General features: G+C 32.4%; 1 protein-coding gene across 16 annotated transcripts in view; it reads right to left on the minus strand.

Annotated features, from left to right (window-relative positions):
* LOC126889954 (G-protein coupled receptor Mth2-like) overlaps positions 1 to 24,791 on the minus strand; it is a 595,837-nt gene that overhangs the window by 22,738 nt on the left and 548,308 nt on the right. Inside the window, exon 7 of one of the 16 annotated variants that reach the window (XM_050658711.1) lies at positions 15,727 to 15,904. The exons of 14 other annotated variants lie outside the window; for them this stretch is intronic. In XM_050658711.1, coding sequence (XP_050514668.1) covers positions 15,772 to 15,904 — 133 coding nt within the window. In that variant the 3' untranslated portion in view covers positions 15,727 to 15,771. Of the gene's footprint in view, positions 1 to 15,726; positions 15,905 to 23,652; positions 23,760 to 24,791 lie in introns of all 16 variants that reach the window. One more of the 16 variants, XM_050658712.1, reaches the window with a different exon arrangement.

Genomic DNA, 24,791 nt, shown 5'->3' on the forward strand with positions numbered 1-24,791 from the left:
GGGACACTTGAGCAGCAAGGTTGCAAATGGGTTTTTTTGGTACTATATACCTAATACATTATAAATACAAAAATGCTCGTCACAGTTCGGACGAGAATTTTAGTTATTAACAAATAACCGTCAAAACTGGCAGTTTTTTCGTTTAAATCGCTACAGGTAAAAATAGGGTAATTAAATATCTTATTTATAGTACCATTCTTTTAGTAGATGTGCAAAGGTTTAAAATGGCAGTTTTTGAATTTTAATCCGATCGTTTGTTGCTCCGGCAATTTCAAAATAAAATTAAAAATTCGAAAATAAAAAAATTGCTATAACTTTTGCGAAAATGACCTTAAGCCTTTCATATTGCATGAAAAGTTGAGTCAAACAGTCCATATAATGCACAAAATGTTTTAAGACGATTCGTTAATTAGTTTAAATATTATTCAATTTGTTTATCCCAAAGAGCTTTTTTTTGCAATGTTATTGTTAAAAAAATAATAATGATATAGCAATTCTGTGAAAACCACGTGAAAGAAGAATAGTTATATTTTCAATGCATTTAAAAAAATCATTAGAAAGTCATGTTTATCATTCCGAAAACATTTTTCCAAAGTAGGGTCATTTTTGGCTTATAAACAATTTGAATAACTTTGTTAATATTGATTCTAGACTAAAACTACTTTGGGATTTGAAATGTTGGTATTTTTGCACGAATTTTCTAAAAAATCCTTTTCGCCTAGGTTAATCAGAGTCAAAGTTAGCCACTTTTTTGTATTTAATTCACAGCTACTTTGTTTATAACAATTAAGCAACCTAACTAGCGCCATTTTGAAGTTCAAGGTATATAGTTTATGTGTATAGTTTGATTAAACTTTGAACTTCAATAAAGTGGTTAATAAAGCTTTAAAAATTACGTCCCAACCAAATCGATTCGTGGTCGGTGGAGGGGAATAATTATTAAAATCCGTGCACTCAAAAAATTAAATTGATTCTTCATACATATGCTGCTATTATTATCTCCGGAGCTTGTTGATGGCTTTTGATCATATTTTTTTTAAATTTGTATGTACTCGTAGTCTTATAGAGTAGGTACGTTATGTACACATATTCCACTTAACATTACAAAATGTTAGGGGGAACCCTCCTTCTCACTCAGGGATATGAAAAATAGATTACGACCGATTCTAAGACCTACCGAATATACATATATAATTTCATAACAATCGGTCAAGCGGTCTCAGAAAAGTATGGCAACTAACAGTGTGACAGGACAATTTTATAGATGCAAATATATAGATGGCTATTAAAAAATAGGGGTTGGTGATAGAAGAGTGAAAATTAAGGGTTGTATGTATTTTTTAATTCTACACCATATAAAATTAAGGTAGACAATCTTGTCCAAAAAAAATAAAACAAAATATCAAGGGGGCAACCCCCCTTATAATTTATGGGCATAAAAAATAGATTAGAACCTATTTTCAGTCTTACAGGATATACGTGTAAATTTCATAGAAATCAGTCAAGCCGTTTCGGAGGAGTATGGTAACTAACACTGTTCCAGGAGAATTTTATGTATATAGAAGTAACTGAATTAAATAATAAAAGTGGCTAACTTTCACCGCAATTAACCTAGGCAAATTTTTTTTTGAAAATTCGTGTAAAAATACCATCTTTTGAAATCCCAAAGTAGATTTACTCTACAGTCAATATTAACAAAGCTTTTCAATTTTTTTAAGCTAAAAATGACTCTACTTTAGTAAAATGTTTTCGGAATGATAAAAATGACTTTTTATAGATTTTTTTAATGCTTTGAAAATATAAGTGTTTTTCTTTCATGTGATTTCCACATAATTGCTGTATCATTATTATTTTCTGAACAATAACATTGCAAAAAAGCTCTGTGTTAAACAAATTGAATAAAATTTAAAGTAATTGACGAATCGTCTTGAAATTTTTTGTGCATGATATGTACTGGTTGTCTCAACTTTTCATGCAATATCAAAGTCTTAAGTTAATTTTCGCAAAAGTTATAGCAAATTTGATCAAAGAAACAAATGATCGGACCAATATTCAAAAACAGCCATTTTGAACCTTTGCTCATCTACTAAAAGATGAATACTCTAAATAAGATATTTAATTACTCTATTTTTACCTGTAGCGATTTAAACGAAAAAACTTCCATTTTTGACGCTTATTTGTTAATAACTAAAATTCTAGTCCTAACTGTGACGGGCATTTTTGTATTTATAATGTATTAGGTATATAGTACCCAAAAAACCCATTTGCAACCTGGCTGCTCAAGTGTCCCGACAAAATCCTTATTTCTCTGGACTATAGGGATATGCCACTCAATGCATCGTGGTGTAACGTCGACATAGGATTGAGTGGTCTAGCCATCTTTGTCAGCCACATGCGCGGTATCGTTTGGTTAAAAGAGATAGATAGACCACCGATCGACTGTTTCCGTGCTGTTTGCGCGTTACGCTTTTTTGGGGAGTATGCCGAGTCTAGGCTTAATATGTCAATGATCACCACCGATGAAAATTTTACGGGAGGCATGCGTTCAGAAGTGGACAAATATATGTAGACTAATTGATGAGAGATAAATAGGAAGGATTTATGTCTATTTTAAAGTAAAAATATAATGTCAATAAATAACATTCGTTTATGAAATAACTTAATTCTAATATATAGAAAGTATAGAAATAGAAAGTATAAGTAGTTCTGAGTTTAAAAATATGCATGACCATGCACCTTATGACAGTAAATGTTGATCTATAAGTGACTACAAACTAAAAGAAATTTTTAAATAAGTATAAATAAAGTAAAATGAGTTTAGTATAAGCGGTAAATTTGGAATTCTGCTGATGTTGTGTGCCAGGGGAAAGCCATGCATACAGTTTGTCAAATGTACGGTGACACTTCTTGGCCATATTGATATTAGGCTCCACCTACGATGCGCAGTCAACAGCAAAATAATTCACCGAATGCGTTCACATTTATTTTTCTACGCAAGTGGACAAAATCGCCAAGTGTCACCGTATATTTGACAAGCTGTACCACTAGCTTCCTAAATACTATATACAGAGAGAGTCTGTAAAGTGGAATAAATTCAATATCTCAAATACTAATTGTTTTTTTGGAAAATGCTCAGACCCGTCGATTAGTATTTCAAATTGTCCTTTTTGACATTCAATAAAAATGTATACAGGGTGTCCCAATTTAGAGATATGACGTCATCGTCGATTTTCTTAAATGGCAACACTGTAATTTGGATAGCTAATTTGATAGGGTTTGTAAAGTTATACATAACTGCAAAATATCAAATTTTTATTCTCTACCATTTACAAGATAATAGAAAATAACAAAGTTATATCTGTAATTTGGAATATATTCAATAATTAAAATACTAACTGTTTTTTTGAAAAAATGCTCAGACCCGTCGATTAGTATATCAAATTGTCATTTTTGACATATAATAATAATGTATACAGGGTGTCCCAATTTAGAGATATGACGTCATCGTTGATTTTCTTAAATGGCAACACTATCATTTTGATAGCTATTTTGATAGCGTGTGTAAAGTTATACACATCTGAAAAATTTCAAAATTTTATTCCCTACCATTTACAAGATAACAAAAAATAACAAAGTTATGAAGAACAAGAAGTAATCAAATAATAATTGAATTTATTTATTTCAATTAAGCAAATGCTCATAACGTTGCCCATTGACAATTTGACAATAATTGAGGGCAACATTATGAGTTTTTGCTTAATTTATTGAAATAATTAAATTCAATTATTAGTTGATTACTTCTTTTTCATAACTTTGTTATTTTTTATTATCATCTAAATGGTAGAGAATACAAATTTGAAATTTTGCAGTTGTGTATAACTTTACACACCCTATCAAATAGCTATCAAAATGACAGTGTTGCCATTTAAGAAAATCAACGATGACGTCATATCTCTAAATTGGGACACCCTGTATACATTATTATTATATGTCAAAAAGGACAATTTGATATACTAATCGACGGGTCTGAGCATTTTTCAAAAAAACAGTTAGTATTTTAATTATTGAATATATTCCAAATTACAGATATAACTTTGTTATTTTCTATTATCTTGTAAATGGTAGAGAATAAAAATTTGATATTTTGCAGTTATGTATAACTTCACAAACCCTATCAAATTAGCTATCAAAATGACAGTGTTGCCATTTAAGAAAATCGACGATGACGTCATATCTCTAAATTGGGACACCCTGTATACATTATTATTGAATGTCAAAAAGGACAATTTGAAATACTAATCGACGGGTCTGAGCATTTTCCAAAAAAACAATTAGTAGTTTGAGATATTGAATTTATTCCACGTTACAGACTCTCTCTTTATAAAAATGCCTTTATGTGCTATATAAATGTTGTCACATGCATTACTTATTCAAAAATAAATTTTGAATTTCTTTTTTGTCACACCGAGAAACCATCTATGTGTATGATACATGTTTAGTGATATGTCTAATACTTCAACTATTAGTAAGTATTTAACAACTACAATTTAGCAAGTAAAATTACTTCACGAGTTTTTACTATAATATGTTAAATTAAAAAAAAAAAAACAAAATTGAAGAAAAATAATTTGAATATATATTTTTGTTGACATTAATGGAATTTGCTAGTTTATTTAGGAAGTGTAGGTATCTCATTGATTTAATTAATTCATTCATTTGTAATTTTATTTTTTAAAGGTGCAATAAATGGGCAAGAGTATTTATTATTTCATTCAAAATAATAATTCTGTTTGGATTAAAATGTTTGTTTTGATATGTTTAAATTAAGTTGAAAAAACCCATAAAAATATAATTTTCACTGAAAATCAAACACTTAAAACTGTAATTATTTTATGAATAAACTAATAAATAAGACTAATGATCAAACAATATTTTTGTTTCGCTAGATTTATATTTGGTAAATAAATGTAAGGCTTTAGTAGAAATATTAGACTGTTCGTAGCGTTCAAAAAAACTAAACCTACCAAAAAGTTTACTGATTTGAAATCAGCGCTGAAAAATCAGGCAGCGCTGAAAAATCTATTTGAATTTACTAAAGCTAGATTTTTCACAGTTGATTACTGTGAGTGTGTAGAGAAACATACTGCGATCGGTCAAGCGAAACGTAGAACAGGGGTTACTGAGAGGATATCAAAGTTGCTTTCTTACGAAGGTAATTATTTCTATTTACTAAGGCTGAAAATCAGTACACACATTCTAAATTAAATATAAATATAAGTTATTATAGTCGGTCAGCTGTATGACGGGACAGAGCCGGTCGGTCGGCCCCAAAAGTTGATTGAGGAAATGAAGCATTTTGGCTCGCAATTTTTTCGTCCAGCATGGATTTACTTGAAATTTTCACAGAAGGAAGGGCATAGTCCAAGGATAATTTTCTATATCATGCCGCTATCATACGCTAAAACCTTGGGGGTGGTTGCCACCCCATCTCGGGGGTGGGAATTTTTTATTACATTTTAACCATGTAATTCGATGGAGTGATTCTAAGAAAAAAATGTTTTTAACATTTTCTTCGTAAAACTAATATTTTTCGAGTTATTCGCGCTTGAAAATAACAGTTTTTCGACGAAAAAATCGACTTTTTTAGAGGGTTTTTTGAGAATACCTCGAAAAATATGCATTTAATCAAAAAAACTGTAGATATCAAAATTGTACCTTTTAGTAGCACAAACCAAATTATTTTCCAATAATATCTTTAAGACCAATACAAACCGAGATACGGCATGTTAAAGGTTAGCTTTTTTTTTGTCAAATGCATAATTTGAAATATTCAAAGCCAAATAATGGGAAAAATTTGCATTTTTCGAGGAAAACTTAAATAATCTTTTTTCAAGTATACAACTACACCTTTAAAAAAATAATAAAAAGTTTCTAGCATGAAAATTAAGCGACTTGTAATAAAAAAAATGTCGGTACCTGCTTTTTTCTACGAAAAAATCAGTGAAAATAACCTCCTAACTACCTTCCTAATTCAAAATTGGTCTTCACCTTTCTGTAGTTCCTTTTATATTTATATTATCAATACACTCAAGGAGTTTGACATATATAAAATGCCTAATTTTGGAAAATATTATATCTCACTGTGTAAATTACCTTCAGCCTTAGTAAACAGATTTTCAGCCTTAGTAAATAGATTTAATTACCTTCGTAGGAAAGCAACTTTGATAACCTATTAGTAATGAGACCCCTCAAAAACGATTTTGTAGGATTTTTAAAGAGCTATAAGATTGTGTAAATTAAATTCCGTAAGATGCCTTACTTTCTAACTGGGGCGGGTTTAAAAGGTTCGAATAAGGGGTTGTTTGCTGGTAAATAGAGGTTTTAAACAGCTATATCTGGCTAACTGTTCACTGAAATTAAAATCTATGCACAGGGTAATTATAGACATTAAAAAAGCTACAATTTAGTAGTTTATAATTTTTTTCATATCTTCAGTATTTTCGGAGATATTTTTAAGTAAAAGGTGAAAAATACCAAATTGCAAAAAATCAATTTTTCTTTAAACTCCAATTTTTCCAAAATTGGGCATTTTAAATGGGTCAAACCCCTTGAGTGTATTGATAATATAAATATAAAAGGAACTACAGAAAGGTGAAGACCAACTTTTAATTAGGAAGGTACTTAGGGGGATGTTTTGACTGATTTTTTCGTAGAGAAAAGCAGGTACCGACATTCTTTTGATTATAAGTCGCTTAATTTTCATGATAGAAACTTTTTATTTTTTTTTGAAAGGTATAATTGTATGCTTAAAAAAATATTATTTAAGGTTTCCTCTAAAAATGCAAATTTTTCCCATTATTTGGCTTTCAATATTTCAAATTATGCATTTGACGAAAAAAGCTAACTTTAACATGCCGTATCTCGGTTTGTGTTGGTCTTAAATATATTATAGTAAAATAATTTGGTTTGTGTTACTAAAAGATACAATTTCGACATTTACAGTTTTTTTGATTAAATGCATATTTTTCGAGGTATTCTCAAAAAACCCTCTAAAGTCGATTTTTTCGTCGAAAAACTGTTATTTTCAAGCGCGAATAACACGAAAAATATTAGTTTTACGAAGAAAATGTAAAAAACATTTTTTTCTTGGAATCACATTTTCCATCGAATTGCATAGTTAAAATGTAATAAAAATTCCCACCCCCGAGATGGGGTGGCAACCACCCCCAAGGTTTTAGCGTATACTAGCGGCATGATATAGAAAATGATCCATCGACTATTCCCTACCTTTTGTGAAAATTTCAAGTAAATCCATGCTGGACGAAAAAATTGCGAGCCAAAATGCTTCATTTCCTCAATCGACTATTGGGGCCGACCGACCGGCTCTGTCCCGTCATACAGCTGACTGACTATAATAACTTATATTTATATTTAATTTAGAATGTGTGTACTGATTTTCAGCCTTAGTAAATGGATTTAATTACCTTCGTAGGAAAGCAACTTTGATACCCTCTCAGTAACCCCTGTTCTAAGTTTCGCTTGACCGACCGCAGTATGTTTCTCTACACACTCACAGTAATCAACTGTGAAAAATCTAGCTTTAGTAAATTCAAATAGATTTTTCAGCGCTGCCTCTTGGTCTATATAGACATACACAGTGTTCTGAGTTATACCCAATAATACTTTTTTTTATTATTTTAGATTTTTCTTTAGTATATACAGAATTGGGCAAAGGTTTACTCAATTTTTTTTGTTCTTATACCGGGTGGAAGAAAAGAAATATTTTTCTTATGTTAAGTTTGAGACACCCTGTAGGGAGGACCAGGTATAAATCTGAGTATACATCGGAATCTTATTTTAGTCTTATGTTTTGTGAACATTTTGTTTTTTGAATGTCCATGATATCTTTAGAAACAAAGAAAATATGTGGTTTTTCTTTTTAACATGTGTTTTGACTGCAACAAAACTAAATTAACAATAATAAATAACAGTTATACAAAACTTTAAAAACAGAAAAGCGCATAACGTAAACAGTTTGTATCGACACCTATAAGAGTTATTTGTCGACCAGGAAAGCGGTATGTACAGTGCAACATAAGAGAAACAAGATTGTTTAATGGAGGCTGTGTGATGTTTTGGGGTGGAATTTCCTTAAGAGTAAGTACAAATTTGGTGTCTACGTGGAGGGTCTTTAAATAGCGAGAGGTACATTACATAGATTTTGCTTTAACACTCTTTTCCTTTCGCACTATATATCGGAAATAATTTTTAGTGGTATGATTAGACATAGCTTCCTCATCTATCGTATGTCGTCAGTTAAAACACATATTAAAGAGTAAAACCGTCTAGTTTCTTTGTTATTAATAATATCAAAGAAATTAAAAAAATTAAATTTTCACAAAATATGAGACTGCAACATAATATCGATGTATACCTACGTTTGTGACTTTTACCTTTGTACCTTTATACTCACATTTGTACCTCGTCCTCCTTACAGGGTGTCTAAAATTTAACATAACAAAACCATTTCTTTTGTTCCACCCGGTATAAGTACAAAAAAGAAGTTTGAGTAAATCTTTCACAAATGTGTAAATACTGAAGAAAAATATAAAATAATAAAAAAATATTAGCGAAATCCGTTAATCTGTTCACGAAAATATCAACTATGAAAACGGTTCAAAATTATGGAATAAATTCATCTATTCGAGAATAGGCCACTTCCGAGAAAATCCCGAGATAGGCCGATTTTTATTTTTAAATTATGATTTTTTGGCATACATATGATACCAGTGACGTCATTGATCTGGGCGTGATGACGTAATCGACGATTTTTTTTATACGAGAATAGGGGTCGTGTGCTAATCATTTGAAAGGTTATTCAATTCTCTATTCAGGAATATAAACATTAACCTAATTATTTATATAGGGTGTCCAAAAGAATTTATTTTGTATTAAATTAATTGGCACAAAAAATAGAATGTACCTATGTAATTTGTATTTAATTTGTATTTAATTCAAAATACATTTTACTGCTGTGAGAAAATATAAAAAAATGTTTATTTTTCAAACAAAAGTTACTTTTCGCTTAAATTCAATGTTCAAGCTGCCACCCACCCTTCCACCCTTGCCATCTCTTGGCAGTTTAAACATTTAATTTAACTGATAACAATGTTTATTTGTGAAATAAACATTTTTTATGTTCTGACAACAGTAAAATGTATTTTGAATTCAATAAACTAAATACATTTTTCTTTTCATGTCAATTATTTTAATTTAAAAATATTTTTGGGACACCCTGTATAAATAATTATGTGAATATTTATATAACTGAATAGATAATTGAATATCCTTTTGAGCTTGAGCTCAATTGAATATTCAAATGAGCTAGCACAGGACCTCTATTCTCATTTAAAAATTTCATCGATTGCGTCATCACGGCCAGATGAATGACGTCATTGACGTCACTAGTAAATATGCCAAAAAAATCAAAATTTAAAAACCAAAATCGATCTGTCTCGTGGTTTTTCGCCAAATTTTAAACCTCTGTATTTATAAAATATTATGAGACTTTTTGTAAAAACATGAACCTAACTCTCTGTGTAGATAACCTTAACTTGATAGCAAATCATGAATAAGGATTACTACTAAAAATCGTGAATATCATGATTTAGTTTTTTGATAGGTTCCATTTCTTTGAAGGTGACTCACCTTTTAGATTAATTTTATTCGTGACAACAGTAAATATCAAAATGCTTAAATTTAGGTATCGAAAAAACAAGTATATTATAGACAATTGTAAATATAAATACTAAAATTATCCTTCAATATTTTATAGACAAAATTTAAAAAAATATTTCAGTACAAAATAACTTCTACTAATATCATTTCCAAAAATATAGGATGATTTCCAAATGCTTTCCAAATCATGGAACTATCCAAGAAATATAAGGAAGAAAATATAGAATATTTAGTAAACACAGCTACAAAAATACCAATTACCGACAAAAAATTATGGGGTTTAAGGGTAATATTTTTCTGAATTTATTTTCTTGTAGCACTTTAATATTATTTACTATCTTTATTGTGGCTTAATCACAATTCCAGATATTTATTTTGATGTTTCTAAAGGGAAATCGAAATTTTATGTTTGTAATTAACATAGAGTTAAATATTAGCATAGAGAGAGTGTCATTCAGAGCGAAGTGACGACACCATCTTTTTTATTTGGATTAGTGCTGTTTCACTCTTACGCATAGTAAAGCTGCTACAGTTGTCCTCCTCTTCCGTGCCTATATTCACACTGAATGTCATTATAGATTCTCGATACAATGTGTTAGAAGGAGATGCAGCAAACCAGTCCCTGAGATCTTGTCGTCAGGAAGCGCGGAAGGTAGGCTCCCTCTATGTTAATATATACCTCTATGGTAATTAATTTTCATTAACCATAATAAATAGGTTTAAGGTTAAGGTAATAAGTTTTCTGCAGGTAAATTATAAGAACAATGGAGAATAAGAAGAAATTGACGTTTCAATAAAGATTCACTAAATAATGTAACTAGATATGCTACAGCTAAAGCGTCTGAAACAGAATAAGGCAGTTTCTTCAATGAAGAAGAAAATATTCCACATGATTTGCTCGGACAATGATGAAAAAATTTGTTGATAATTATATCAGGAAATATAGTACCAATTTCCTTTCTTTATATATTTTCCATATAACTATCTCTGGCAACTCAGTTGCCATCGACCGTTCAAAATGTGAGGTAGCTGAACGTATTCAACTCAAGCTAGGGTCAAATGGTGCCCGGGGGCTAATCATGTGATATTTAAAACATCCATATTGCTTGCAACAATTTTAGTCAATGTTTCCATGACTGTATAATTTTAAAGGGTTTTTACCCAAATATTTTTAATTTTGGTGGCTTAGCATGTGAGCATACTGTTCAGCACTGATGATGATCTGTAATCAGATCGAAAACTAGTTCTACATATGTGATGTAGCCTTTTTAGGGAATTTTAATAAATTATGTACAGTTGAGTCCGCGAGTCTTTACCCGTGCGTCATTAATACCTACGAGATAAAACACATACTTTTTATCTAGCATCTTTCTGTTCCACGCATGAAACTCATGACAAACCAGCTGCCGTTTGTTATTAAGTAAAAACACATGTTATTTTTATGAACCATCTAGACTCAGTGCATTGAAAAGAGATAGGTACAAAAAAAGACGATTCGGTATGTTTTCATATTTTAAGCACAATGTGTTTGACGTTTCTGCTTTGTTTACTTTTGTGGCTGTCAGTCAGTTGAATTTTTTGCGGTTCTTGTCGAATTTTTGCGTTTTGAAGTTTCTTTATATTACACAAACAGTTGTTTTCACAACTAATTTTATATTGGACTTTGAAATTTTAAGGTAAATAATTATATTTTGGCAATTAATATTTAAAACATACAAAGCTAACGTCATTCACACAGTAAAGAAATGATTGTGTTTAGATTTCCGTCAAAGTGAATAAAATAACAAAAATAAAATATGTTATTGAATTTTTTTATAAATTGTTTATTTATTTATTAATCAATAATAATAAAAGAATTTATTAAACTACAGTGGAACCCCGATAAGTCGGCCCCCGATAACCCGGAACTCCGGCTAACCCGGACCGATTTTTATCAGACAAACATTTCAACAATAAAAATGTATTGCTGTTACAAAATCTCGTGAACCTAATTCATTCATTTGGTGACGTCAATATACGAACGAAACGATTGATGAATCCGACATATATCAGGGTGCAGATGGGACCCTGTCGCGCAATTCGCAGCAAATAAAATAGTCGTATGTTTTTGGCTTCATTTTATTTCGGTTATACATACGCATTTTCAAGTTTCACGAGGTTTTGTACCAACTCTATGTAATATAATATTTGAGAGATAATGGAACCGGATTGAACTACATATACTATAGTAAAAATGACTCATGGTACACCACATTCATTGTCGAAAACAACAGGCACCTGTATTATCCTTTATTTTTTTGAAACTGTCTGTGTTAGCATTGTTTAGAAAAGACTATTAAAATTCTTTTTTAACAATGGTCTTAGTCATCACTGTTATTAAATAACATAACATCAGAGACGGTATTGTGTGTAGTAAAGTCGTATTATTGTTCGCTTCCGTTTTGTAATCGTTCGTAAATTTATTCAGATTTTGTGTTTGCGTGTCTTTTGTCTATAAGGGCAACAAAACGCAAAAATGTTGTAGTGACAATGGAAAAGAAACTAGAAGCATTAAGTAGAATTGATAAAGGTGAATCTTGCAGCATTATATTATGGTGTCGGTACATCTACAGTATCGGATTGGAAGAAAAATAGAACTAAAATCGAAGAATTTTTTTTTTCAAAATGATAACAAAAGACAGTTTAATCGGTGCAAAGCTAATAAAGCTAAGAATGAGACTTTTGACGACGCTTTGTATGTGTGGTTTTGTGTGGAATGCGAACGTGGTTTACCAGTGTCTGTGTGACAATTATAACGGAGTTTATCTGTAAGCATACAATATTTTATTAATTTTTACCATTTTCTCCGGCTAACCCGGATTTTCGATAACCCGGATCGGCCGCGGTCCCAATTAATCCGAGTTAACGGGGTTCCACTGTACGTCAAATGTAGCTGTAATTCTGCACAAAAATTTTGAAGCAAAACTTACATTTGACATTCTTTATATTTGATAACGTCAAATTTTATAATAAAACCCGTAATCGGAACAGTAGCCACTTTCTGTCAGTTGTTGCGTGAAATAGACTTCCGACTTATTTCGTATGCTTTAAATGATGACGCACGGGTAAAGACTCGCGTACTCAACTGTAAGTACCTTTTATAAAGGCTTTTACATAAATATTTTGTGATATATGGTATACAGCCAGCTACCGGAAAACCTTTTTCCTTGTGGATTTATAAAAATATTAGTAATATTTTGTAGAGTAGAAAATCTTGATACAGTTTATTGAATTAATTTAATTAATCCGGCGAATTGTCTATAATAAATGGACAATATAACCAACAATTAATAGTTTTTATTAATTATTTTTTATTCCGTTTTTTTTCGGGTGGGACTTAGGGAGAATCCCGGGGGTAAGAGTCGCAAAATTTTTGCATCTTTTGTGGGTTCCCAAAATTGTATTCTAGCTGACCTTTATAACCCACATTTGGTCAGTACAAAAATGCTATTGATTGTTGGTTACACTGGTAAAAATAGTAAATTTGTGTTAAATTACATCAATATTAGACAATATTCAAGCGTGCACGTGCATATAGCGTCTTCATGCTGGAAATTTATAAAATATAATTCATATGAAAAATACCATTTACCAAGTTGAAAAAGACTAGAAATAATTAAACATTATTATTGTATTTACAGTATAGTTTTCTCGAGTTGTCTAAAAGAGGATATTAAGGAGCTTTAAAATATATAGATGTTTTTGTTGCTTGTTTTAAATGTGCTAGATTTTGATTAAAAATTTACAAAAAATTTTGAAAAAAATATGAGTAGGTATTGTAGATGTGATTTAAAATATCTAAATAGTTAGTTGAGAAGCTGTCATAAATACCGAATAGACGAGACTAGGTTTTTTAAATTTCATTTACCTTCTACATTTTCCATATGTATTATATATACAGGGTGTCCCAGACTAATTTATCCACGCTATATTTCTTAAAGGAATAGAGATTTTCGAATGGGACAAACAAAAATCTATTACATTTCTACTACACTTTAATATGGCGTAGAAAAAATCATCCTTAAAATATTCACCCCTTAGTTACAACCTCTAATTTTAAATTTTTTAATAGCATCCCTCCGCTACGCGTCGGGTATTTTCATGCAAGTATCGCACTAAAATCTGGGCCCGGATTACGTACACTCGATACGCATCGTATCCGCCATGTTTTACTGTAGCGCCTTATGGGAAAACATGGCGGATACGATGCGTATCGAGTGTACGTAATCCGGGCCCTGCTATTTTTGCATTTTATATAATCAATAACTAAAGGATGATTCATTTAGGGCCGGTTTTTCAGTGCTGGGTTAACCTATTTATTTTTCGCTCACTCAGTTTTTTAGTACTAGGTTAGAGCTTAGACACGTTAAGTTAACCAAGATTTTAACCGATCCTCGTTAGATGGTTTAACTCCGAATTTTGTGGTTAACGCTTGCGCATGGGTGCAGTGAATGCGTCAGGGTCAAATTATGTTTATTTTGACTGACAGAAGAGATTCGTTGGGTTATGTTATTTTTATTTTGTTTATATCGCGGGAAGTATTCTAAAATACCTCATTATTATAAAGAAATTATTATATATTATTATCGAACGTATAAATTATTATCGTTAGGAAGGAATTATAAGGAAATATATTTAAATATATAACTGTAATAGACCTATGTTTACACATACAGTAACAGGATTTAAATGATTCCTAGTAATATTTTAAACAGATAATAATTATATATTTGTCTACACAGAAAAATCATTATTTAACAGTTTGACAGTTTAACAGTTTGCTTCTTATTCTGGGCAATCTGTTCCAATAGTGATAACACCATGGTCTTTGACAAACGAAATCGGCAAAAAATTCTAAATCGTCCCAGTAATTGTAATGGTATATCTGTTATGAAACCGAGGTATAATATAATAATATCGTATGGCATTTTTGCCGGGGAGATCCTTTCGGATAGTTCCAGCGCCAATTACATCTTTAAACCCTGTTTCAAGTAACTAGTGTCGATGTACACTAGCCCAGGGGGACCGACGGCTTAACGTACTCTCCGAGGCACGGTGAGACGGCTCGTGTCATTATTGGAAATGAAAATGGTTTGTCTTTGGCAGGGATCGAACCCACGTCTACTGGCGTATGAGGCAAGCGTTTATGCCGTTACCCACGGCCGCTCACTGAAACCGAGGTAGACGTTTTGAACTAAATAAAGATTCAGAACTTGATATTGAATTAATCATTTTTATAAATTTGGTTATGAAATTGTTTTTTTTTTATTTATTTTTCTGTCAAATTGATCATTATTTCTCGAATTGCACATGTGCAAGTACAGTTACTGCTGCCAACAGAAGAAAAAAAGTGGTTAGCTAACTGAGATTTTTTTAACTTGATTTAAACCACTGAAAAACGCTAGGAGGGTTAAAATATTGGTTAAAATTTAAACTAGGTTAGCTAACCAAAAGTTTAACCTGTCACTGAAAAACTGGGCCTTTTAGAGAGGTAATATTTTTGGCGAGGATGTGATGGGAGCTCGTGCATTCATTTTATCACATGTCGTTGCGGTTTTATTAAGTATTGTTTGACATTTGTACCTTGAAAGACCCAGCATGACCATCTTAACCGCAGTCACGGTCAACATTTGAAAGAATTTATCGTTAAGAAGTAATTGTAAAGAATGGTTCTTTTAAGTGTTTTCAGAAGTTTTCAAAAATTGATTTATTTTATTGTTTTTTCTTTTGGAAAAAAGTACCTCTAAATGAATCACCCTTTATATTTTATTTTTGTATGACACAATGTGTGAAAGGTTTAGTCTGTTCGGTATTTATAAGTTGTAAATATTATAATAGAAGTATAGGTACATATGTATAGCTAAAGCCCGAGTAAAGTTTTGTTTCGTAAAACCCTCTAGAGCGGTGTTTGTAATTCGGACATGCAAGTAATAAAAATTTCTCATAAACCTGCTTGTCATTACCACGCCAATGGACTGATTTTTATTAGGTACGTCATGATTGGGTACTGGTCGTATTCACGCTCGACTTTTTTCTTGCATGAACTGAACTGACCACAGACTTTGTATAATCCTTCATCTGCGACATACCTTTTAATGTTTCATCCTCTTCGTAAGTACCGGTAAATCTTAAATACATTATGTTCATTAGTGATGCTCAGTTGTGAGTTGCTTCTACAATTGGTAAATTAAAGCGGTCTCAACACGGTTCATACTATCATCAATATATTGAAGAGTAGCTGATATTGTGCAAAAATATTGATTGTCTATTGTCTCTAGATCATACAATGTGAGATAAATGCATAGGAACCTTGAATTATTTCAGAAACTTTTATATCATTTATACAATAGAACAATGGAATGGTTTAATATCAAAAACGGACATGTGTCTAAAAAATAAAAATTTAGTTTGCATTGGTTTCCTATAGGTTTTTTTCTGCTGTCTTCAATGGTGATAATAGTTTCCTTCAAACACGGACGTAAGTAAGTATGTTATTTTTAACTTAAAGTTTGTTTTAGACACGGACTCCTGCAATAGAGGTTTATTTCAAAAATGACATTTACCCGAGAGCCAATGAGAATGTTATATTGTGATCACATGACTGTGAAATAAACAATGGCTGCAATTGTTTTCAACTTGTCTAAGCGTTTTTAGAAGAGTATGTTTATACATTTCATTTCAATTCATTTACTCTTTTGTTTGAGTATTAAGGAATCTTTCTTGTTGAGCTTTTACCAAGCTGAGCAGATGAGTTGTGAATTATTTAAAATTCTCTCATCTTAATTTCCTCGGCATCCTGTATGATTTATAAATTTTGAAAATCTCAGGAGGTATAACCAAAGAAAGTAGTCCACCTGTTGTCCATCTGGTGGCATGGAGACGATATTTTTTGTCGTTTTCTGTGCTACTTCGATTGATAACTTACTTCGTTTTTATTTGTGTTTATCATTAGTTTAAACTGTTAGCTTGTGCATATTATTAGTTTACAAAGTGGAGACAAATATGTCTTCGATCAAGGGAGGACTCATAAAAGGAAAAGCAATCCCGAAAAATGGAAAAGAAACATCCAGTTTCTTTTCCAGAAACAGAAACATTGAAGTCAATCATGTAATTAAGATTAATTTGATTGCTGTAAAAAATGATCAATACGTGGATGAAAGTTTGATATGTTAGAAGTTATTGTACCTACAAGTTATTGAAAAGTTGGCCAACAACATGACCAGCTTAGTATCACTTGTTGAAGTTTTTCTTAAAATTCAAAGATTCCGAATGAAAATTCTACCCATTGATTTAGTCTATCCGTTGAATTAACTCAAGTTTAATTATTTTCTTCTTTTGTATGTTCATGCAGGTACTCAGCCAAGGCTGGGGTCTTCCCCTGTCATCACCGAGTTGGATACTTGTCCTCTTACCTTTTATTCCTCCGAGAAAAAAAGCAAACAAGATGAATTAATTTTGAAATACTGTCGGGATGGCCCACCTAACCCCAGAAAAAGAAGCTTAAGTTAATAAAGCAGAAAACCACAATCTTCCAATATTTGTCTCGAGGCATGCTTTTTTCAAGGTGTTGCAGCCTATTACTAAGCATAGGATGGTGGACATATTCCGAAAATTCAAGAACGACGTGTCTCATGGCCCAGTGGAAACCCAAGGCAGAAACCACAAACAAGTTAAGTTTGCTCCGAAAAGAGCAGTAGAAAAGTTCATTTTTATATTTCAAGCTGTTGAATCACGCTACATATTCACGACATCACGAATCACGTGTTTACCTATCAGATTTCAATATCGCCAAAATGTGAAAAATGTTTAATGATGGTAAAGAAGAATCTAAGAAGTTTCCTTAGGGGTTTTTCAGGAAAATATTTTGCTTAGATTTTTTACCCTAGCATGGATGAGTGTACCACTTACCTAGAATTACAAAACCTTATTCAAGTGGAAAGAGGGAGGCAGAAAAAAGGTGTGTAAAAATGAAACTGGAGGTAGACAAGAAATAGCCCGAAGCCGTCTTCCAATACCTGCGGGAAAAACCACAAGGATATTTTATTTTGAATGTTGATGGTCAGACGAATCTTGTTTTGCCAAAGTAACTGATCAAAGTGCTTATTATTCCCGACAGATTTTCTGTAAGAAACCTTGAAGTAGTTATAGGATTGTCAAATGAACCCCTGAATCACAGTAATTCCTCCATTTATACTTGGACGGAAGTAAATGAAGAATTTGACAGACAGCCTGTGGAGTTAACGGAGACAGTAACAGCAATGGTTACCAGAATAACAAACGAGGAAGTGGCTCAACCGCTTCAAAAAATAAAAAAAGGAAAAACAGTCGGACCAGATGATATTCCTGGGGAAGTATGGAGAGCATTGGGAGAGACAGGAATAAGTTGGCTAGCAGGTCTATTTAATAGAATTATGGAAGTTGGACAAATGCCAGACGAATGAAGAAGCAGTATATTAGTACCTGTCTACAAAAACAAGGGAGACATACAACAACTGACGGAAAAATACAGGAATAAAGAGACCAACGCTCATATGGTATTCATTGATCTTGAGAAAGCATATGATAGAGTTCTTCGAGAGATTCTGTGGTGGGCACTCAATAAGAAAGGAGTCCCTGGCGAATATGTAAAGATTGTGAGAGGTATGTATGAGGTGTTATAGTGTTAGGACAGGTGTGGGAGAGACTGATAAATTTCAGGTGAAAGTAGGACTGCACCAAGGCTCGGCTTAGTCCTTATTTATTCTCATTAGTTTTGGACCAGATAACAGCGAAACTACAGGGTAGCATTCCATGGTGCCTAATGTATGCAGATGATGTAGTGTTAATAGGAAATAGTGAAAGAGACGTAGAACAAAAACTGGAACTCTGGAGGAAAAAGGTTTAAAACTTAGTAGGACAAAAACAGAGTATTTGGAATGTTCATTTAAAGATGGAGTTACAACAAATAAAATGGTATCTTTGGATGGTGAAATGATTGTGAAAAGCAATAGTTTTAAGTACTTAGGATCGGTATTACAGAGTAATGGAGAAATAGATGGAGATGCATGCAGTAGAATTAGGGCTGGATGGATGAAGTGGAAAGAAGTGAGTGGTGTGTTGTGTGACAGAAAAATTCCAATGAAGGTGAAGGGAAAATTCGATAAAATAGCCATAACACCGGTTATAATGTACGGAACTGAATGTTAGGCAGTAAAAAAGAAAGAGGAACAACGAATGCATGTGGCGGAAATGAGAATTCTTAGATGGATGAGTGAAGTGACAAAGAAGGATAAAATTAGAAATTAGTATATTAGGGGAAGTCTAGGTGTGGCACCAATTGATGCGAAAATGAGAGAGCATAGGTTAAGATGGTTTGGTCATGTTCAACGTCGAGACGTTAATCACCCAATACGAAGAATAGCTGAAGTGCAGATTCCTGGAAGGAGTAGGAGAGGAAGACCAAAAAAAACCTGGGGGAGACGATAAGGCAGGACATGTTGGTAAAGGGGATTAACATTAATATGACCCAAGATAGAATTGTGTGGAGAAATGCAATTAGGGAAGCCGACCCCGCATAGGGATAAGGCAAAGAGAATGATGATGATACTTGGACGGAAGACGAAGCAAAAAAGCAGCGAACGAGGTTGCTTCCATTGTATTTAAGAGTTGAATTCAGCTGATCTCTCAGGATTTGACTCCATTCATTAGGTGTGTGATGGTTGTGCTGGACAAAATAAGAACGTACAGTCGGAAAAATGAAAGAATACCCATGAACGATCACATCAATCACATATTTTGTATTTTCTGTTTTTTTTTTCATAAATAACAAACGATAGAGATAGATTATTAATAATCTGAATAATATGTGATTGATATGATCGTTCATGGGTATTCTTTCATTTTTCCGACTGTATACATTTTAACTAACTAACGATATCAGTGACTAGTACATTCAGCCGTTTGTATGGACGAATAATTAGAGACCGCATTGACAAGGAGTACAAAGACCAAGAGGAAGAAGAACAATCCGGTTTTCGAACAGGAAGAAGCTGTACTGATAATATCTTCTGCCTCAAACAACTAATAGAAAAAAAATTAAGCACAAATCAAGAAACCCACCTCATGTTTATTGACTTGCAGAAGGCGTACGATACAGTTCCTGTAAACAAACTCTGGAACGTGTTACGACAGACGAATATTAGTGTCACCTTAATAAAAGCCTTAAGAAATTTGTATGAAGGGTCAACATCACAAATAAAAACTGGAAACAGATTATCGCAAAGCTTCCTGGTTAATAAAGGTCTACGTCAGGGGTGTTGTGTATCACCGACCTTATTTAAAATATATGTTGCAAAAGCATTGAAAGAGTGGAAACGAAAATGCAGAGGCATGGGCGTAGACCTTGGAGAGATTTGCTTATATACATTGCAGTTTGCTGATGACCAGGTTGTTATAGCAAACGATAAAGATGATTTAGAGTACATGGCAAGGAAATTACAAGAAGAATATAGAAAGTGGGGACTAGAAATTAATACAGAAAAAACAAAATACCTGCCAATAGGTACCGAACTATCGAATATCACATTAGAAAATAATGAAATCATCATGCCCTGCGACCATTACACATATCTAGGAATCGTTTTTGACACAACGGGGAAAGATGATGAAGAAATAAAGAGAAAAATAACACAATCCAGAAAAACAATAGGTTGTCTAAACAGCGTACTGTGGAATCATGAAATAGGAAAAAGAAGAAAACACAATATCTACGAATCTCTTATTAAAAGCAGTCTATTGTACGGAGCAGAAACTTGGCGGATAACCGAAAACAACAGAAGAAAACTGGAGGCAGTAGAAATGGACGCTTTTAGAAGATCAGTAGGAGTGTCACGCAGAGAGAAAATAAGTAATGATGAGATAAGACAGCGAATGGGGGTTGACGGCTCTCTAACAACAGACATAAAAAGAAAACAGCTGATATGGTACGGACACGTCCAGAGGATGGATAACTCAATACTCCCTAAAATAATTATGCAATGGGTACCACCAAACCGCAGAAAGAGAGGAAGACCCAAGAAATCTTGGAGAGAGGGAGTAACGAAGGCGATGAGCGCAAGAGATCTTAGAGAGGGCCAATGGGATGATAGAGTGTCATGGAAATTAGGCATCGGACAACGTCGCAAGACGTTTTAAAACCGATTGATATATATATATATATATATATATATATATATATATATATATATATATATATACACATTTTAACTACCTATGTGTGGCAAGTGCCTGGACATCCGGGTTCCAGCAAACATACGAAAAATTGAATCAGTGATTCCTGTAACAGGGCACTCATTCCTTTCTGCCGGCTTAAGATGACAGCCGGCAGGAATGCCGGTTTGAATGAATGAATTTGATGACAAAATTTCCTAAGAAACACTTCGGACTAAGTTGTCACTCAATTATGAAAAATTAAGATAGAGTCTTGGAACCTTAAAACTCTTATAGGTAAGAGTGTGGATTTAGTAGATGCGTTTAACAGAAAGATTGATTGTATTCAAAAGACTAAGTGGAAAGGATAAAGGTCGAAAGAACTTGGCAAAGGATACATATTGTGATATGTAGAGACAAGTAACACTAGCAATGGTGACAATAGAACGAGTGATAGAATAATGTCAATGAAATTTGTACTTGATAAAGAAGTATTGAATGTTGTGTGGGTATACTATCAAATAGGGCTGGATGAGAATGAAAGAAAAGCTTTCTATAATCAGTTAGGAGACAAATTGGGAGATATTCTTTCATCAGAGGAGAAAGTCATAATATGTAATTTTAGTACACATGTGGGACAATCCAAGATGAAGCAAACAAGTAGGACGAGGCTTTGAAACTAGAAATTAAGCTGGAAATGATATGCTTGAATTAGCGACAGTGCTAAATATGGTTATTGTTGACAAATTCTTTCAAACCAGAGATACTCAATTTATTACGTACAAAAGTGGACTAAATCACTCTGCATCCTATCTAATGTAGAATTCGATAGTAAAATTTTGCAGATGAGTGGACGGCACTTTACACTATGTGAAAATCTGACCGTGTCGCGCAATTCAGCATAAAATTAAAATATTTAATATTTTTGCGATTAATTTTTATGTCGGGGAAGCGTATTTAGGTATAAGGGGTCATCTATAAACTACGTCGTTGAGAAGAGGGAGGGGGGGCTTGCTTATTACGACGGAGTACGACAGGGGGGGTATGAGTGCCCATTCGACGTCGTTTAATATATTGGTATATTTAAATTTTTCGCTATTGTGTCTATAAAAATCATTTTTTACTAGCTTCTACCAGCATTAAAGTATCAGATATTCGTATAAAAACGTATAGTTTTTGATTTGAAATTGAAAATAAAATTAAACGTTTACGAATAAATATACCTTTTTTAAAATTAAAAAGAATAATCCTGTTATAGATACTTTTATCGCATACTTTTCATTTCGTTTTTATCAGTCACGGCGTTAAAATAATATTAGGTAGCACTTTTGTACAGGACAACAAACAATAAGACATTGTTCTTTGGGTTTAAACAATCGCTTCTATATACATAACAACGTCTGGAAGCAAAAAAATATTAAATTGTTAGTTCATTTATGTGCTGCATACTGTGTGAAACAACAGTTCTGAAAGAACGAATAGAAATAAAATATTGTTTTCTATTTAGTTAGTAAGTCGTATTTATACTTTAGAAGAAATGGCATCGAAATTAAAACAAAATAAATATAAAGATTTATATGATGCAGTTAAGAAAGCATACCCCGCAAAATCTTGGTCCAATGCTATTTAAATTCATTAATTTTTTTTCGAATATTAAGAAAACTAATAAAGATTTTTGAAAAATTTAAACGCAGATTGAAAGACTGCATTATTGTCGAGGGCCAAAAGTTCCTGAAAACATCTATAATGTTTATTTTAATAAGTTACATGGGTGAAAAAAAAAAGAGAAAATTTTGTCTGATTTTCCATTTCAAATATTTCATTCAAAAGAAACCTTTTGTTTATTCTAAGGGACTTTCAACTCGGTAATAATGTAATCTTTTATTCGGCGTTTAAATTTTTCAAATGTATTTATTAGTTTTCTCAGGATTCGAGAAAAATTAATACATTTAAATAGCATTGGATAAGGATTTTACGCCTACCCTCTCATATTTGATCAAAAAAACAGAAATAATATTGATTTTTTTTAAATCAATGAAAAGGGGGTCGTGAGTTGCAATGACGACGTCAACATGTGGGAGGGGGTCGTCTCTAAACGACGAATTACGACGGTGGGGGGGGGGGGGAGGATATTAAAAAGTTCAAATTTTTTAAGACGTAGTTTATGGATGCTCCCTAACGTTCATGAGGTTTTGTAACAGCTCGGCCCAGCTCCTATAAAACAAATCCTATACCTACTTATCCTGTTAACCACTTCTGAAATAATTCAAACGTCCAATGCCTTACATTCTTTGGAGTTCTAACTGTGTATAATAAACAATTACCCAATCTGTATAATTGAGTGAATTACAGTTGAATACTACTAACTGTAATACTTATGAGTTATCCTATGTATTATACTAAGCGGTATTTTAAAAAAATGTATAAATGATAAGCAATAATTGTTAGAACCAACACTGAGCATTCACGATGTATCTAAACCTATTCATGACGAATGTTTTTCAAACAACTACTCCTATCATTTTAAGACCCGATAATATTCCTCTCCTAGACCATAAACCACACAAATGTTTAACTACTAACTGTTATTGTTTAGATGAAGGTTATTATTACAAATTCCAGTTCCAACCACCCCACATCTAATAGTGCACCAATTAACAGAATTTGTTGTGGTTTTATTAAACTTACTGTTTTAGACACATATAACACATAGGTCTTACGTCAACCTAATATTACTCGAATGTTCGTTATTTCCACCCGTACTAACTTTTTTAGCGTAAATGATCCATACAAATCTAAAATAACATCTTAAACTTGTTAAATAAACAATTATTTTTTAAAGGCACTGAAGAAGTTTCTCAAAAATCAATCTATTGCCATCGTTTGAATTAAAATTTAAAATACTGACATAGGTATTTGTCAAAGAATTTATTTTTCGATCAGCAATTAAATTCGCTGCCTTAGAGACAACTTTATGAAACAAGTGACTCAGATGAAAGAGGCCCTTTACCAAAAATAGAGAATTAATGTTCAGAATTAATGCCGAAAATAACAAATGACGAAATTAAAAATGCGCTTCAAAAGATTAAGAACAATAAATCCCTATGTAAAGACAAAATAATGATTAAAAGCCTAAAACTAGGAGGAAATTAAACTTTTACTGGTACTTGCTAAATTGTTCAATAAATGTCTGTGCGAAGCGATAATATCGACACAGTGGAACAACGTGGAAATCATCTTACTTCATAAGATGGGAGATATCAGCGACCTTAGAAACTACCACCCCATTAGCTTGTTGTCACAACTATATAAGCTATTATTTGTATATATTTCTATCAGCCAAGAGAGCAAGCAGGTTTTAGAGCGGGATATGACACGAATGATCATTTACAACTGGTTAAGAACTTGATAGAAAAGAGTGTTGAATATAACAAACCATTAGTCCTGATATTTGTTGACAGGACGATGAAAAAGCTTTCGACAAAATATGTCATCAAAAAAGTTAAAAGCCTTAACAGAGTGCCGTATAGAGCATCGCTATATAAACATGATCAAATACATCTATCAAAATGCGACAGCAAGCGTGAAACTGGCAGATAACAAGACCAACGCATTTAAAATAAAACGGGGAGTGCGAAGTGGCAAACATTCTCGCCAAAATCGTTTACAACATTATTAGAGCATAATATGTTTAATACTGCAACTCTGAGTGAAAAAGGAATTAATGTCAACGGAGAAATACTTAGTCATTTGAGGTTCGCTGATGACATTGTTCTTTTTGCTGACAGCATCGATGATGCAGTATCCCAACTGGAGAAACTATATCT

Source organism: Diabrotica virgifera, chromosome 8 (genome assembly GCF_917563875.1).
Source record: "Diabrotica virgifera virgifera chromosome 8, PGI_DIABVI_V3a".
NCBI classification, from domain to species: Eukaryota; Metazoa; Arthropoda; class Insecta; order Coleoptera; family Chrysomelidae; genus Diabrotica; species Diabrotica virgifera.